The sequence below is a fragment of the Pelmatolapia mariae genome, linkage group LG6 (assembly GCF_036321145.2).
Source record: "Pelmatolapia mariae isolate MD_Pm_ZW linkage group LG6, Pm_UMD_F_2, whole genome shotgun sequence".
Taxonomy (NCBI): domain Eukaryota; kingdom Metazoa; phylum Chordata; class Actinopteri; order Cichliformes; family Cichlidae; genus Pelmatolapia; species Pelmatolapia mariae.
Genome location: NC_086232.1, coordinates 19,044,820 through 19,061,631, shown reverse-complemented (window position 1 = coordinate 19,061,631; position 16,812 = coordinate 19,044,820). Strand labels below are relative to the sequence as shown.

Genomic DNA, 16,812 nt, shown 5'->3' with positions numbered 1-16,812 from the left:
TCTGGCTGTACTTCGCAGCAAAAGATGCAAACTCAGCAGCCTGCAACAAGTGCTTTAAGCTGATACTGTGATACTGTCAAAGGAGGTAACACCTCGAATCTGATGAAACACCTGGCGACGCATAGCGGTTTTTTTTTAAAGCCGAGAAATGCACCGTATTTGATAGCTTGCTGTGAGACCTCACACCGAGCACAGATGTGCTCGGTGTGAGCACCACACCCGCAGTAGATACTGCGGGTGTGGTGCCTGTTATCGGACCCGGAGTTAGCAACATCCCCCAAAAACTCGAAGAGTAGAGTCCTGGCCCCTAGCCCTGCCAGTGTAGCAGAAATGATGAGGATGATGATGGCAGCAGCAGCCGTTCTTCTCTGCGTGAGTAGCTTAATGTTGTTCATGTGTAATTTACGCTGAGTAGGCTAACCACGTTATTAAATTAATGCACGTAAGGTGAACTAGCAAACACCGTCGTAGTTACATGCAGCTGTCTTCTTGTTTGATGGCAGATACTCTCTTCACCCTGGCCAAAAAGGCCAAAATGACCACAAAGAAAAAGTGGAAAACAGTTAAACATGAGAGGTTTTTGGACCAATTTTGTGTTTTTTCCATTGTTTAAGCACTGCTTCCAGCCAAGAGTGATACCATATATGCCCTATAGCTGCAGAAAAGGCTAACATTGTTATCTTTTTACAAAAAACAGCTGAACATGAGAGGTTTTTGGACCAATTTTGTGTTCTCCATTCTTTAAGCACCGGTTCGAGCACCGGTTCGAGCACCGTTTAAGCACCGGCACCGTTTCAAAAGTACCGGTTTGGCACCGGTATCGGATAAAACCTAAACGATACCCATCCCTAGTCTCTACCTTAGTATAAAGTATGTCAGTATAAAGTATGTTGAGGTGACTGCTGTTGTTATTTGATGCTATATAGAACTATACACAGCCACAACAGCTGGTTACACTCCTGTGTGATGGCATCAATCTGGAATTACTGCTAACGTTCCTCCACATGTTCAGGTTCCTGTGCACATGTTGCCGATGCCAGCAGTGGAAGGCAGTCATGGCAGCCCTGTGAGACCGGAGACTAGCTGTGTGCAGTCTGTTCAGGATTGTCTCGGTAGAAAGCTGTTGGCCGTGTCATCTTGCAAACCTTGACTGTAGTTTTGTAGAAGACTGCCTATGATTCACAAGTGCTGAGAGTGAGGAAACAACCTGACGGAGACGCCTACTTTGCAGCCTGTCTCTGGCATTGCCCAATTTATGGAACTTCACCTTGGAGGTGGCAATAGGCCTCACTCCAAATAATGCAGCAGCTTGGTTTTGCTTAACATCAGCTGGAAGTAGCCCTATGGGACAGCCCTATTCAGATCAGTCAAACATGGCCTGGGGCATACACCAACTGACCGGTGTACCACGGTCCAAGCTCATCCCAAGGTGCTGCTAAACACTAGCCAATCAGGCACCCGATTGTCAGCAACTAGGCTACTAGAAGTTCGAAACAACACTCAATAGCAGAACAAGCTGTTCAGCACATGCTCAACTCTGGTGCTCAACCCAGAACAAATGTAGCACTAGCATTAATGGGAAATAAACAAGCTTTCCAACGGTATAAAAGTTCTTACCAAGATGCATTGTTACAATACAGAAATAATCAACTGCATGCAAATTTCCTTTTTGTGCTTGTGTTTAGTTTCAGAAAACTTGTATTGCCACCTTTTATTTGTTTGGTGTTTGGATATTACTTCTAATTATGTTATATTCATTCCTGGCACGCTGTGCTCTGTAGGTGTGCAGTGGATCGACTTCAGTCAGACAATGGGAGTCTTGTAATCCTCTGTACAGATGCCAGTGGCAGAAACACAACAGCAGGAAGAATACTGGAAATTACTAAGGGGGGCGATTATGGTGAGTTACAATTTCCATGAGAATTTCCAAAAATGTTCACAATATTTACCTTATTCGCATGTTTGGAAGGAGTTTTAATATAGCCAGTTGTGTACAGTCTTTGCTGGAGTTTTGTTTGATTGCATTGCATCCTGAGAAAGAAGTGAAAATACATTAACATCCTGGATAACCTTTCATATTTATTCTCCTGAAAGTGACATGTGTTTTTATGAATGTCTTTCATTTTGTAAGAACAATGTTTTGGCAACAGATTCAGAAACACACCAGGTTGAGTGCAGAAACAGTGAAGGTTAAATGTAAAAATGATGTGATCCAGAAATATTCCCCACTTGTGGTGTGTCGATTTGCCAGTGGAATGTAAGATGGTGTCCACAAGTAAGATTTAAAGCTGTCAACAATAATAACTGTCTAGATGATGGTTTAGCGCTGTTGAAAACACAGCTGAGAGGAATCTAGCTCTTCTCACATTGAGAAAATAATCAATAACAGCAGCACTTTACACTGCTTATCCTTCCTTTTTCCACAAAAAGCAAATTACAGCTCTTTGTTCCAAAATACATGAGGCAGGTTATCCTTGCGCTCAGTTAATCCTTAACTTTGATCTCTCACTCCGTTTGAAAATGTCACTTCTTGCCACAGACCACCTCTCTCTTGGCCTGATGCCCGATTTAGCCAGTTACCCAAACTCCAAAGTGATTACGGTTGGGAAATGAGCACACCCCGTCTCGGATCATAAATTTTTAAGGGCGGCAAACCTCCATTCATATTTTTCCTTGCCAAGAAACCGTAATCCAGTAAATGTGCCACATTGCCTCACCATCACGCTTTTGAATAAAAGATCAATACATTCTTTTCCAGTTTTGATAAAACACGTCCGATTTAAATCTAGAATTCCCTCTTTCCTCTTTTTTGTGTTTCATATAAACAACACAGCAATTATGTCTGATGAACGTGGTCTATGTTTTTGATTCCAAAACAAACAAAACAACACCAGTGCATGAATCAAGAAAAGCAGTTAAGTAGATTACAATCCCTGCAACATCAGTGAGACGGAAGAGATTGTCTCTGGGATAAAACATGCATGCAGACAGTTTGTGATGGCGTTACAGATGAATGGCAGTAGATCTATGAGTCTATTGGAAGTGCCTAAATAAGACCTACGTCTCCTTGTCCCACTAGAAAATGAGCCCTCTGCCTATGACCTGCATTCCAGTGGTGGAGCACCACCTGTGGGGGGTTTCATCTACAGGGGCTGTCAGTCTAGGAGACTTTATGGCAGTTATGTCTTTGGAGATAAAAATGGGTAAGTACAGTAAAGAAATGACTGATTAATATATTTAAACAGACTATTTAAGTAGCTGTATGTTTTTAAGAATTAACTGTTTACATGATGACAAAAATCCATATTTTGAAGGCTTCCTAACATCTTTATCCTCCCAGAGTTGATTTATGACTTAGTAAGATCAACATGACTTTTCTTCTAATATTAAAAACTATTTCCTTTGCATTAGCATGTGCCAGTGTAAACACCAAGTTCATCCACATGGGAGGAAAACAAGCTCTATGTTTTCCTCCCATGTCACCACGACAGCGCGGACCGTTGAGTGTCAGTGGAGATTACACATTGTTCTCTGTGCTGTTCACACTTTTCTCTGGTTTCTCTGGTTTTCTCTGTTTTGCTGATGTCAAACACTGACAGTTGAGTAAACAAAGGGGGTAAAGTGTGTCCCCTCCCCAATCCGTCCAATTATCGCAAGCTGGCACCATGTTTAAAACAATGTGTGGTCGGTTAATTCTGTGCCTTATTACAATTTGGGAGCATTTTGTTGTGGCAAAGTGAAGGCTCCGGCATGATGTTTGTTTTGAAACTAAAGGCTGACTTCTTAAATAACACCATGTGGGACATGGTGTAGAAAAAGAAGATGGGTCATGAACCATGCTGTACTATGCTACTACAGTTTACTTCTTTTGCTTTCTCCCCTGTGCACAAATGTAGTACTAAACCTTTTACAGTATCATCCAGTCTGCAGTCACTTACCATGAGTAATTTTACTTTTCACGTTAGTAACCTTCGCATCCTTCAGAAGTCTACATCTTCCACATCAGCGAGTGGTGAAGAGTGGCAGGAAAAAGCTCTGTGCCTGGGCTCAGCTGACTCCTGTGGCACTATGCTTGTTGGACACATCTTGGGTTTTGGAGAGGATGAACTGGGTCAGTATGGCAATTAATAAAAAAGCTAAAAATGTAATTGCTTCTGAGATCTTTTATCTTTGTTTCTTTTCTCTCTTGCGCTGATCTTTCTTTAGATTTACACCTGACCTATGTTATGACATATTTTCTGAAGCAAGGGTTTTAATCCATGACTCCTTGAAGGCTTGTTGACTCTGTGTGTGTGTCTGTGTGTACAGCACATACATACATAACACACATAACCACAGCATAAAACATCACTGAAAATCTGAAAACAGGCAGCATGGTGGCGTGATGGTTAGCACTGTTGCCTCACAACACCACTGTCTGGCCAAGGCCTTTCTGTGTGGAGTGTGCATGTGTTAGCCCTGCATCAGACTGGTGACCTGTCAAGGGTGTACTCTGCCTCTCGCCCTATGTTATCTGAGATAGGCCCCCCACAACCCTGATAAAGATATGAATGGATGGATGGATGGATGATAAAGCCAACAGGCCTCTCATTAAGTAGTCCAAACATCTTAGTTAGTTGTCATTTCCGTAGGATAGTCATAATCTTCCAAAACCTCCTTAATTTACTGTGCCACCATGACATGTGTTAAGTGTTTCTCTGGGCAAGTTAAAGATTAAGATAATATATGCAGAGTAACCTGAAATGAACTGACAGAAGACAGTTTTATAAGTTGGATCCCCACCACACACTCGAAGAATTGTAAACCGTCAGCTCTGATGTTTCTGATTAAAATGAACACATGATGTAAATTGTTCGCCCGGCCATCAGAAATCTTTGATCACAGTTGTTGCCAGGTCTTGGAGTTATTGTTTGATGAGATATTTAAAGATTTCTGTATTCGATCAGGATTTGCAAGTGGTGCAAGAATTGCAGCAGGGGCCAGGCCTATGTCTCAAAAAAGAGGCCCCACAGACACATGTTTACAATTTGTCCCCCTATGGAATTTTCTTGCAGGCTTGTTCCTCATTAAATCATCTGCCTGGTTCCCAGTCATGAGTATCCAATTGTCTCATTAAACTCTTTTTTAAAATCCATTGGCAAGTGCAGAAATGCAGAAGCCTGTGATACACTCATTTTCCTAACCCCCTCATGTCCTCCCTTTTCATTTTCTTGTGTTTCCTTGTCTTGTCTTGTCTCTTCTTTAGTTTGGCACTGGGATCTGCTGAATAGTTGTTCGGACATTGGAAGTATTTCATGCAGATGATGCTGATGGGATTCCCACTTAACTGTTCTTCTTTTGCAGGTGAAGTCTACATACTGGCAAGTAGTAAAAGCATGGTGCAGTCACACAGCGGGAAACTCTACAAGCTGGTGGACCCGAAAAGGTAAAAGCAGGAAGTCCCTTGGTAATTTGTGCTGGTATGTAGTTAGTTGTTCGGTGATTAAGTGATTCCTTCTTAGTGGGGAGGACATTCAGCTATTCATTAAAAAATCCTGCATTACGTCCACAAGAGGGCAAACCAAGACAATGAGAGACAAAACTACTGGTAAATCGCTCTCTCTTGAGTTGAGTTTAGTTATAAACTCATTCCCCAAAGGTTGTAATTGAGTTATTCACTCAAGTTAGTCTGAACAACATTTTCAGTAGCCTAAAGTGTTGATTGTGATTCCTGTCAACAACAACACAGAGTCTTTCCAGTATATTCAAGCTGGACAGCCGTTCCCAAGTATTGGAGAATTTGGGATTTTTTTAGACAGCAATTATAATTGTTACCTTAGCATGTTATTAGCCTATTAGCCAATTCTTACTGTTAACTGTTTTAGGCATATTAACGCAGCTTTAAAAAGTTAAGGAGGTTAAAAAATTTAAAAAATACAAGCAAATAATTCAACAGTGTGAAGTTGTTTAACCGATATCATGAATTCAAAATCACAGCTAAAGTTTGGAAAAATCATTCAGGAGGATGATATCTGAAGGGTGAAGCAGCAAGAGCTGTATGTACTAAGGTTGTCACGATACTTGATTTTCAAGCTTGACACTTATACCCAGGAAAATATTCTAAATACTAGATACAATTTTTGATATCACAGTGAAAAAAAATTACACTTCCTCTTAGAACAATAAAACTAATAACATCAGTGATAACAGCATTTTTAGGTTGCCAGACATAAAGAAAATACAGTAAGGTAAACATGTAAGGTTGGCTGAGGTCGCACTGCGCTTCTCATGACTTGGCACCATATTTTTATTTTTGATCAAAAACAAAAGAAACACAATACTTTCTAGATACAAACATTTGTGATATCGTGGTAAATGAACTCATTGTATTAGGATTACAGACAGGCAGGATGTTTGCTCAAGCATTAAGGTTATCATTTTTTTTATATTAGCCACAGCTGCTAGCCTCTTTCGTAATGATAATAGACAGCTAGTGTGGCTATAAGGTAACTGTTAATAGTTAGATGGATAATGCTTGTAGACAACTGCTAGGTTCTGTGCAGTTATCTATGATAACTGTGTGTGTGTCTGTGTGTCTGCCGATATCAATACTATTGCTAAAGATGATCTAATCAGTATTAATTTTGTATTGTCAGTTAGTTTCTTAGTATTGATATATATATTTATTTTTTTTTTACAATCCTCGTACCCACCCACCTCTGCTGACTTGCTGCACACCAAGTGTTAATGCAGGTGAATACTTCACTGTTAGCAAAGCCACTTTTTGGAAATCTGTGCAGCGGGGACAAAGATATTATCAGTAGTTCTTGCTTTTTCAACAATATAAAATCAGTTTCACAATCGCGTGGCAGGTGTTTATTTTTTGTTTTTCCTTTTGGATCATGTTATCAAATTTAGGATATCCGTTAACACCCCTAATCAGGACTGCCTATTACAGATGGAAGAACTACAGTAAACCACCAGCTTTATTTTCATGCTGTGATTGTTTTGTTGTGAAATTTAGATGAGCCTAACGGCATATTATGAGATCTTAGTTACTCACAGATCATCACATTGAATAAGAGTGTCATCCTCACTGCTTACACACATTCCTGCAAGTAGAATTGTTTATGCACATTACAGCTTCCCAGAATGGATGCTGAGTGGTTACTGGAGAAAAAGAATAGCATTTCAAATTGTTTGCTTAGAAAAACACTGCTAGCAGCACTGATTCTATTGCTTTGTTCACCTTTTGTCTACTGGTTAGATGCTAAATATGCGACAGTGATATTTTGGTAAGTGTGAGGGAAAAGACAAAGACACCTGTTGTCAAGTAGCGACATTTCAACATATTAACCACTAATAGGGTGATATGGACATACTCTGTATAGCCAAAATATCCATGTAGATATACTATCCATTCATTTTCTTCCACTTATTGAATTCAGGGTCATAGAGGGATTAGAGTCTATCTTGGCTGTCATAGGGGAAGAGGTGGGGTACACTTTGGACAGGTCGCCAGTCTATTGTAGGACTAACACAGAGAGACAGACAGCCATTCACACCTACATCCAGTTTAGAATCACTAATTAACCTAACATGCATATCTTTGGACCGTGGGAGGAAGCTCAAACACGCAGGCAGAGAAAGAATTCCACTCAGGAAGGCCCCAGCTGGCTGGTGGATTCGAACCCTCCAGCACACACACGTCTACTTCCCTTTGGGAGGTGAAATCCATTTCTTTTCCAGTTTAATGCTTAATTAGCTGTGGAGGGAACATGTGCACAAGTGCAGCTTCATCATTTATATGTCAGTACATGTCACCATGTCATAATCCTTACCATATGCATCGCAGTATTAGAAATCATTCTGATAGTGATAGATCTATAAACTCTGCTTGGAGAGCCAAGTACATGTGAAAAACATTTGTCACTCAAGATGAGGAAATATGAAAACGGAATGAATTCGACCCACAAAAATACAAGAGGGATGTATAAAAAGTTCGATCCGAAATATTTGCAGTACAGAAATCACTTCAAACATAAGAAGACTTTGTAATTCAAACCAACTGCATATAAAGTCTCAAGCCAAACCCACTCAGTGATTGTGCTTTATCTTTTTAATCAGTGCTTTTGCAGGGAGATGAGAGCATAAGATCCTGTAGGCCTACCGGTTCAAGTCAATGAGTGGCTTGTGATTAAGAGAAGTAAATAAAGTAGCATAAGCATACTGAGGAGAAAGAACACAATAGAAACATATTCACATCTTATTATTCCTGGGTGACGGCAGTGCCACCCAGGCATTAGCACAGTTAATTACAGCACAGATGTTTCAAAGGGGGCCCTGATGGCTTGCTTCGTATTTATGTTTTCTGGCATGGCTGCTGGACGCATTTCTCCCAGAGAACAGTTCTTTCCACCATCAACTGGACTTGTTTAGTCTATGTGGACCCTGTGGTGTTAGAGTCCTGACTCCTAATACACTCTGGCTTCGTTATTAGGATTTTGTTACAGGGAGGATGGAGAGAGGGGGCAAAGGGGGGAAAATGAATAGGGTAGCTAACGTGTCTGACCCCAGCACGTTATCAAGTCTGGTGGTCCTCCCTTCTTTTCTCTTCCCTACTGCAGGGACATCTGGACTCTGAAGCCCATTCAGACAGAGGTTTGTTTTAGAGTGTTGTGGTTTTTGTGGCCCGGTATAGCATCTCACGCTGTGTTTTAATCAACTTTGTGTTTGGGAACATAGAGTGGGGAAAAGAGGAACCGTTAGGGGGAGCGGTAAAGGCTTACAAGGAAACATCAACCATAAAATCCCTCAGCAGTGTTTGTGTAAACACATCCTGGCCAAATGACTTCATTTTTAGGTATTTGTTTGTCAGTTGGAGTACCCCTCCAATAATAAATAGGCCACCATGCATTTTGAAACATGCCGAATGGGTGTGGTGTGACTGAGGTTGTACGCGAGAGAAAGCAAGAATGTAGAAAGGCGCGGCTTGTTTTTGGTGTTGCAGTGGGATAGAAATATGCATTAATATTTATCATTAATGTCTTTACTGACAGTATCTCAGTGTGGTGACTGTAAGATGTGGTTGTGGTTTAATGATCAATGAGAGGACCTTAGAGTTTAGAGGATAAGAATAGGTATCTGTGTAAGCATGATTAATGTTTCACCTTCCACAGCAAAGTGGTTAAATGTAATTTCCACCCTTTGTTGCTTGTCTTTAACATACATCAGTAACCCTGGTTCTGCACTCCTGAGTGTGCCTCGAACTGCACATACTCCAGGTATTCAGGGCCTGGGTTTTGCTTCTTTTTTGTCCCACTGAGTCTGCATTTAATAACAATTATTTGTACAGTGAAAGCATTATATTTGTGCCAGGAACAAAACTGTTTTATGTCCTTTTACATGTTCTGAGGGTCATACAGTAAAGTTACATGTTTATCACATCATAATTCAGAATCCCCACGTTGCACCCCCACCTTGCTCCTACGGTCAGTCCTTGGCAGGAGCTTAATTAACATATAGAGCCAGATCTCCTGCTGCTTTCTGGTACAAAATGCAATTTGCCATTCTTCATGTTGCAGCTCGTCACAGGGAAAGCAGTATTGAGAAGGACTTTTCACACGTTCGGGTTTTGTCAGCTGCAAGCTAGACTGATTGAATTACAGTGAGCAGAGCCCTTAAAAAGACACAGTGAACTTCAAATAGGGCCCTGGGACCTCCTTTATGAACTGCATTAGACATGGAAGTCACAAATCACTAGATGTGCTGAGGAAGGAGACCACGGGTGCTCCTTCGTGGATATATTTATCTGTATGTGTGCTTTTCTGTGTGTTGTGCGCATAGATGTAAACCATGTGGGTGGTGGGTACACACGCACATGCGAGCTTGTGTGCATGTGTGGCACGCCAGCTCCCAGCACGCTACAGGAAAAAAAAGTCTTTTCTTTATTTTCCTATCCCTCCTAAATCTTCCTACATCTCCGCTGTGGTCCTCCTCTTGACAAAGCTGCTTGCTAGTCCCACTGAATAGCCCTGGCTCCTACAATACACAGTAAATTTCTTACACAATTAAAACAAGGAAAGAAGCTACAAAAGGAGCCCCCAAACAATGGAGTTGGATGACAAAACAGCAAAAGAGACCACACTGGGCCGTTTGATTAGGCCATTGTTAGAGTGCACAGTGTACACCACTCCATAGCCCTTTTCTCACATACACCTCGTGTCAATCAAACAGATCCTGTGAGCTAACAAGCTAAACACAGATACACACTGACAACAAGTTTGAGGCAGAGCATTCGCACTCCTTCGACATGGAAGACTTGAAGGATGGTCACTGTTAATGTTTAGCTGACGTAAGGGAAGAAGAGAGGGCACAAAGAACCTGATCCTGCATTCATCTGCCCTGTTCTGTGTCTTATCTTTGCAGCTGTGCTTGCGTGCTTTGTCACTTTTCGCTCTGTTTTATGTTCAGTTATGGCATGATCAGTGTCTCATGCCACTCTCTGACTTTATTTGTTCTCTTTCTGTCTCTCCACTTGTAACTCTTGTGGAAGCACTATCGCCTTCTCCCACTCCCTCACTCTCACACATACGCCACCCCTCCCAAAGTTGATAAATTCCCACAGTGGCTGTTGACCCAGCTGCCTTTGTCAAGTGGTGCTACCAGCAGGTGCTGTTTTCACAGCCACCCTGGCAGTCGTACAGGCTGTTTAGTAGCGCTGCTGACCCCTGCCTGCTATTAACAGTGTTAGCTACAGACCAGCCCCCCAATTCTCTAGGGACTCTTACTCTTTCTCCCTCTCCTTCTCTTTCTGTTTTCTCCCCTCTTTTGCTCTTTTTTTTTTTAACTACATGCAGCCTGCAGCAACAAAAGCCAGCAGAGATGGAGTATGGAGTTGGGTGCTGATGGGAGCATGGGAATCAACCCCCACTCCATCCTCAAAATTTAAAGCAACTTTAACACATACACACAGGCAGTGTGTCTGTCAGAACACCTGCAGCACACTTTTCAAATCAGGGAATGAGCATTTAAGATTTTCTTTATTTAACATATATTTGTGAAATTCTTCAAATATATAATTAGTATGCACAAAATCAAGTGTATTTATCCCCCAGTTGTTAGTATTTTTTGTAATAAAACTGCATCTTTCATTTAAATCTGTACAGCAAGTAAAATGAAAATAATTTATACTGAAGTACCGACTGCTGGAACAGGTGATCAGCACCTCACCAAAGCAGAATAGAATGAGTATCTAATGGTGCTTCCACAAAAAACACAAAGTAAACAGCATTTACACCGCATTACCAAAACATGTCAGAGCGACTCTTATGACACCTCTGACAGAAATGGAGGAAAAGCTTATTGATGCCATTTGCAGGCAGCCTTCGCTCTTAGAGACAGGTAAAACAGGACAGAGCACAATCGTAAGACTGATGATAAGTTCTGAGATGTTATTGTAACGTAAAACGTGACTACCATAGGAACAGCTACCCAGATGGAAGTAATATGTATTCTAAAAATAGCTGATTTGAGCTTTAATATACAAATTGCTGGTTGTATGTCTTCAATCTAGTTTTGGCTTCTCCTGCTGATTGACCATTTGCTCCCCTGCCATGATTGATGAGACCCGTCCTCTCGTGGAGTGAGAATTACACACATACACATTCAGTGACCTCACTGCTCACGCCTCTCATACCAGCACCGGTCCACAAGAGTCCAGTTACCCTGCCTGTGTGTCAGACATATGCGCACGCCTTAATGTCCAACAATGTTTTGTAGCATAGTACAGCAGAAATGTTTACACATCTATTTTTCTTCCTCTCTCTCCTTTTCACAAATGTACACACAAGCAAGTGTGTGTGTGTGTGTGTGTGTGTGTGTGTGTGTGTGTGTGTGTGTGTGTGTGTGTGTGTGTGTGTGTGTGTGTGTGTGTGGGCCGGTGGGTAATAGGCACCAACAGACGCTTCACATTCGAACTTGATTACGCACTCACTGTATTATTTCCAGATTTGTGGAGCGTGATATGAAATAATTCTGTTTCAGCCCATTTGCTGATGTGCGTGTCTGGATGTTTGTCTTAATATGGAATGATCACAATATGCTTCTCTGGTGTTCAAACTTGACACATATGGTGTGGAGATGTTTCTGTTTGTGTCTGTGTGCATTTTCCAAACCGTGTTCATATCTGTGGGAGCCGTGCTTTAACCCCGTATGTCGTTTCGTTCTTCGAATAAGAAGTCAAAACAAAAACAACCACACATGAAGCGGCTTATGTCCCAACTACACGCTTCAATATTAACTTGCTATTAATTGGTAATACATAGAAAAAGAGCCCCCGTCACTTTAACAGCATATCACTGGAAAAAGAAACACACGCCTCCTTCAGGAGCAAATACATAAATTTTTAACTTGGCAGGTTAAAAGTTTACATCTTAAAGTCCCTCACTTCAAAAGTGCTTTCCCACTTAAGTTACATATCAACAAAACCTGATAGGCTCGAAAATCATCTGAGATCACGGACGCAGCGTGCGATGGCAGATTTGTCTTGTTGTACAATTCAAAAATAGCTTTGCGGTAAATAAATAGCTACCACAATACATCACAGTCAAGTGTTAGATGCTTAAATAGAACACATTTCCTACAGTCCCATCCTAAATCATGGTATAGTGTTACTGTGTAGCTCAGCCAGTATGAGTTGGATGAGTGTTTTGTTTTTGTTTAGTCTCAGCTTTTTGTTTAACAGGACATTTTTTAAAAGGTTGCGTGAAACTTTGTAGAAACTGTTGTGATCTGGCAACTAAATGTGTTTGTGGGCGAGGCTCAAACCTCTAAACAGACTTGTGTAAGCCCAATTAAACGACCCGTGGACGCTGAACGACTGATTTCTGTTTTGGACAGAACAGCAGTTCATTCATTTGAGGCAGATGCTGATTAATAGGTAGAATTTAAACAACATATCGCACATCTCTTGACATGCAGTCATCCAAACAGTGAATTATACCAAAGCTACATGCCTTTAAACCACATTTTCCCTTCATAAATCAACACAATGCTGATTACGTGTTATTATTATTATTAAGAGTTGAAATATGTTCTCCGGTTATTAACTTGAAATGTCTTGTATTATTTATTTGGTTATAATAAATTCTCACAATGTGCATCATGGCCAAAAGTTGACATTGTCTTAATGAAACAGTCGTACACAGATTTAGGTTATTGTCTGTTTTCGGTCGCTGTGGCTTAATCACCATATTGAGAGGCTTCTGTCTGCCGAATACTTACTTTGTCTTCTTCCGTGTTTTTTAACAACTGGTGCAGGCCTTACACCCCTAAGGAGTGCCAGCATCAGGTGGAGCCACCGGAGCTGCTGATGACAGCTTGTTCCAGACACTGTAAGAACGGCCGCTGTACTCCCACCGGCAAATGCTGCTGCAACCCCAGCTGGGAAGGACAATTCTGCCGAGTCGGTAAGAGTGCATCTGTCACCCTCAGCGTATAACATGGACCAACATCGACGTGTTCTTTCACTCCAGATGTGGAAATGATGTTCAGTAATATCTGCCATAATTTTCCTAATCAGAAATCAGAGTACGTCTGAATAAAACAAAATTTAAAGTGTTTTCACTCTCTCACACCCTGTGACTGTAGCCAAATGTGAACCAGCCTGCCGCAATGGAGGAGTCTGCGTGGAGCCCAACAAGTGCCTGTGTAAGAGTGGCTACTCCGGCAACCAGTGTGAGAAGAGCGAGCGGGGTATGCCCAACGACCAGGAGAACAGCGGGATAGTGGACCACATCATCGACATGACCTCGTACCTCTTAGACCTGACCAAGTACGTCGTATAGTGGTGCACGGAGGGGGCCGCTCCCCATCATCCATCCTCAAGTCTACACACATCTACCTTTCGCCCTCAAAAGACTCTTAAAGAGGTTTGCTAAATGTGGCCTCTTAATTTCCCCTCACATTCACACGGGCAAGCACACACACACACACACACACACACACACACATGCAGGACCCCATCAGACTGCTTTTAAACCACATCACCATACCAAGCTTTTCCTCTCCTTACCTATAAGCTACTTGTTCCTGAGCACCAGGCCTGGCATCCAAGCCGTGTTCACATTTCAGAGAGCCCTGCAGACAGCTGATTGATGAGTTCCACTAAGACATTTCCTCTGCCGCTCTGAAAACGCCTTCACTGGCTCCACAGGAACAGGAACTCTGCCGGAGCGGACTGTTGAAACCCCGAGACTTTTATGCTGCCTTACGAAAAATGGAGTTTTAGGCATTTCAGTGGAGACAGTTGATTATTCAGGAGTTCATTAAGGATTCAGAATTGGGTGGCTCAAGATGCAGTTTGTGTTCACGGTCCGTTGAAAACCTAGCAAAGAAATAAATGTCTACGTACTCAGACTGTGAGCACGAGGCATGCGTCTCATAGAGCCTGCAGTGCTTTTTGCTTTACTATTCCAAAAGCACTAACAAGAGGAAGGCTGTGTTGACTCATTTATGTTGTGTTCAGTTTGTGGGTACATTGTCATAAACAGCAATTTACAGTATAAAGAACGTATCACTCATTTGCTATCAGTGTACAGAGAGGATCTACACACAGACGTAGGAATGAGCGAGTTGAGAACATTGTACTTTGTCAGCGCCAGTTTCATACAATTTGAACAGAGTGTTCGATTCCCATGCACTGTATCGTTTTCCTTTCATTCACTTTTTTATTCAAAATTAATTTCAACATTTATTAAAAGCGCAATGAGAGTAGTTTCAGCTCCACACGTTCACACAGCACACTGTCACAGGTATGGTTTAACAAACTCCTTTCATTGCGTCACACACTGAAGCAGAAAGCTGAAGTCAAAACTACAAAGGGAAGGGATGAAACGCGCTGATGTATATTTCCAATAGAGCTTACCTACTTAGCAATACAAGAAAAAATCTACAAAAAAAATCTATAGCATTACTATTGTTATCATAGAGGAGGGTTTATTTTTTTAAGCGTAATAATATATGGGAGAATATGGTGTTTATAGAAAGCAATTTTACACTAAGCTCGTCAGTTCATGTCATTTCATGTTGTACTTATACATATGCAGCTTTTATAAAAGACACGTGAGGATGTTTTCTTTTTTCGCCCAGAGTACAAGTAACGCATGTCTGTGCCTGCAAATAGTCATTCGGAGCAGTTGGTGAAGCTCATCTAAAACCCACCCACCCCCATCCCCACAGCAAGACAGTCAGAATTGTGCTTCTGTAGTAAGATGATCAAAGATCCCGACAGGCCACCAAGTCAGTGTGGCAGGAGCTCAGAGGCAGGGCTGGCATTAACCTGAGGAAGAAAGCTCAAATTCTCTTGTGAGCATTTCCAGAGTAAGGCAAGAAATTTTAAGAATGTGTTTGTTATTACAGATGCATATAGATGCATTCTTTTAAACCGGAGACTCATCCTAATAAGAACATTTGATTTTTTTATTTTTCTTCTTCACTACCCGTAAAGCCAGTCTTCCCAGAACTGACAGCTGTTGTTTTAACCGTTTTTAAGGAAAATATTTATCCTTGTACTTTATCCACAGCTTTTATTTTGAAAATCTAGTTTCAATAACTTGATTTTCAATTGAAGTTTAGTCAGTTGAAGTTTAGTGGCCATAAATGATGTGCTTGTTGTTCATCTCCTGCTTTCCTTGTGTTTGCTGAAATAAAACAACTGTACCTGGTCTTAAAACATCAAAAAGGAATTCATGCTGTAAAATGGAAAATTATAATTTTTTAGCACTTAATGTGAAAGTTGCATTGTAGCTGCTGAGACGGCGTGGTGTGAATAGAATAACCATTTTCATTATTTAAGTAGTTACACAAATAAAATAATTATTTAAATTCTCTATGTTGTTTTTACCATTGTACTGTATGTGACAATTTTGTATTCCTGTATTGTAAATAAAAGTAGGGATAACTTGGTTTCTCTTCAGAAATATCAATATGTCTATTAAAATGTATAGCATGTCTGAAATATTTGTCTCTCTTGTTTAAGATGTTTAAAAAAGTATCTATTTTTAAAATTATTTTCTCATATAAATTTTCTGATCAGTTCATAGTGTAAACCATTCCATAAAAAAATTTTAACAGTTAAAATTCAGCAACTTGGAGCAACATAACTATTAATGTAACTATTAGGAGTGAAAACATTTCATGAATGACTTATGAAGGAGTGGTACGTCCATTAAAGGGTTCCCTATTCAATCAGAGCTTGGTGAAAAAGGAGTAACCTTCACAGATGAAAAATGAAGCCAATGCGGCGATAACGGAGACTACAGCTCTGTGGGTGCCACTTCAGGCTGGGTCCTAAAGGGAGTCAGTCCCCACAGACTCCCATGTTAAACTCAAACTCAAGTTAAAGTATTGAAAATTGTACAAAGTAGTATTGACCTGTGTGGATAGTGTGTTCCACATAACAAGTCTTGAGTGTGATGATTTATATTTAAACTCATCCAGCTGGATAACTGAGTTAAGGGCATGGTGTTTTTGATTGACAGGTGTCCTTACACAGGTAAGTTAAGGTGATTAGCATCTGCTAGGCCTCATCCACTACTTTGCGTCTTTAAATTGAACCATTTCACTGTGTGAATTCACTTAGCACTAATTAACCAGTGTGTGTGTGTGTGTGTGCTTTGCACCCCTACCAAAAAAAAAAAACGGGCAGCAGCCAAAATGCTAGCATGGAAGCTTCAAAATGCCAGAAACCAGTGGTAGATGGATACACCCATCTTTTACACTGTGTGGTACCAACTATTACATACTAACCGTTAAAGTAAAATAACAACAATC

The 16,812-nt window shown here is 41.0% G+C and overlaps 1 protein-coding gene across 2 annotated transcripts in view; it reads left to right on the top strand.

Moving 5' to 3' along the window:
• hhip (hedgehog interacting protein) overlaps positions 1–15,982 on the top strand; it is a 37,707-nt gene extending 21,725 nt beyond the window's left edge. For both annotated transcript variants that reach the window (XM_063476095.1, XM_063476096.1), the window contains exons 8-13: positions 1,782–1,900; positions 3,080–3,203; positions 3,966–4,111; positions 5,344–5,425; positions 13,300–13,448; positions 13,630–15,982. In XM_063476095.1, coding sequence (XP_063332165.1) covers positions 1,782–1,900; positions 3,080–3,203; positions 3,966–4,111; positions 5,344–5,425; positions 13,300–13,448; positions 13,630–13,826 — 817 coding nt within the window. In that variant the 3' untranslated portion in view covers positions 13,827–15,982. The remainder of the gene's footprint in view (positions 1–1,781; positions 1,901–3,079; positions 3,204–3,965; positions 4,112–5,343; positions 5,426–13,299; positions 13,449–13,629) is intronic.
• Positions 15,983–16,812: the final 830 nt, after the last annotated feature.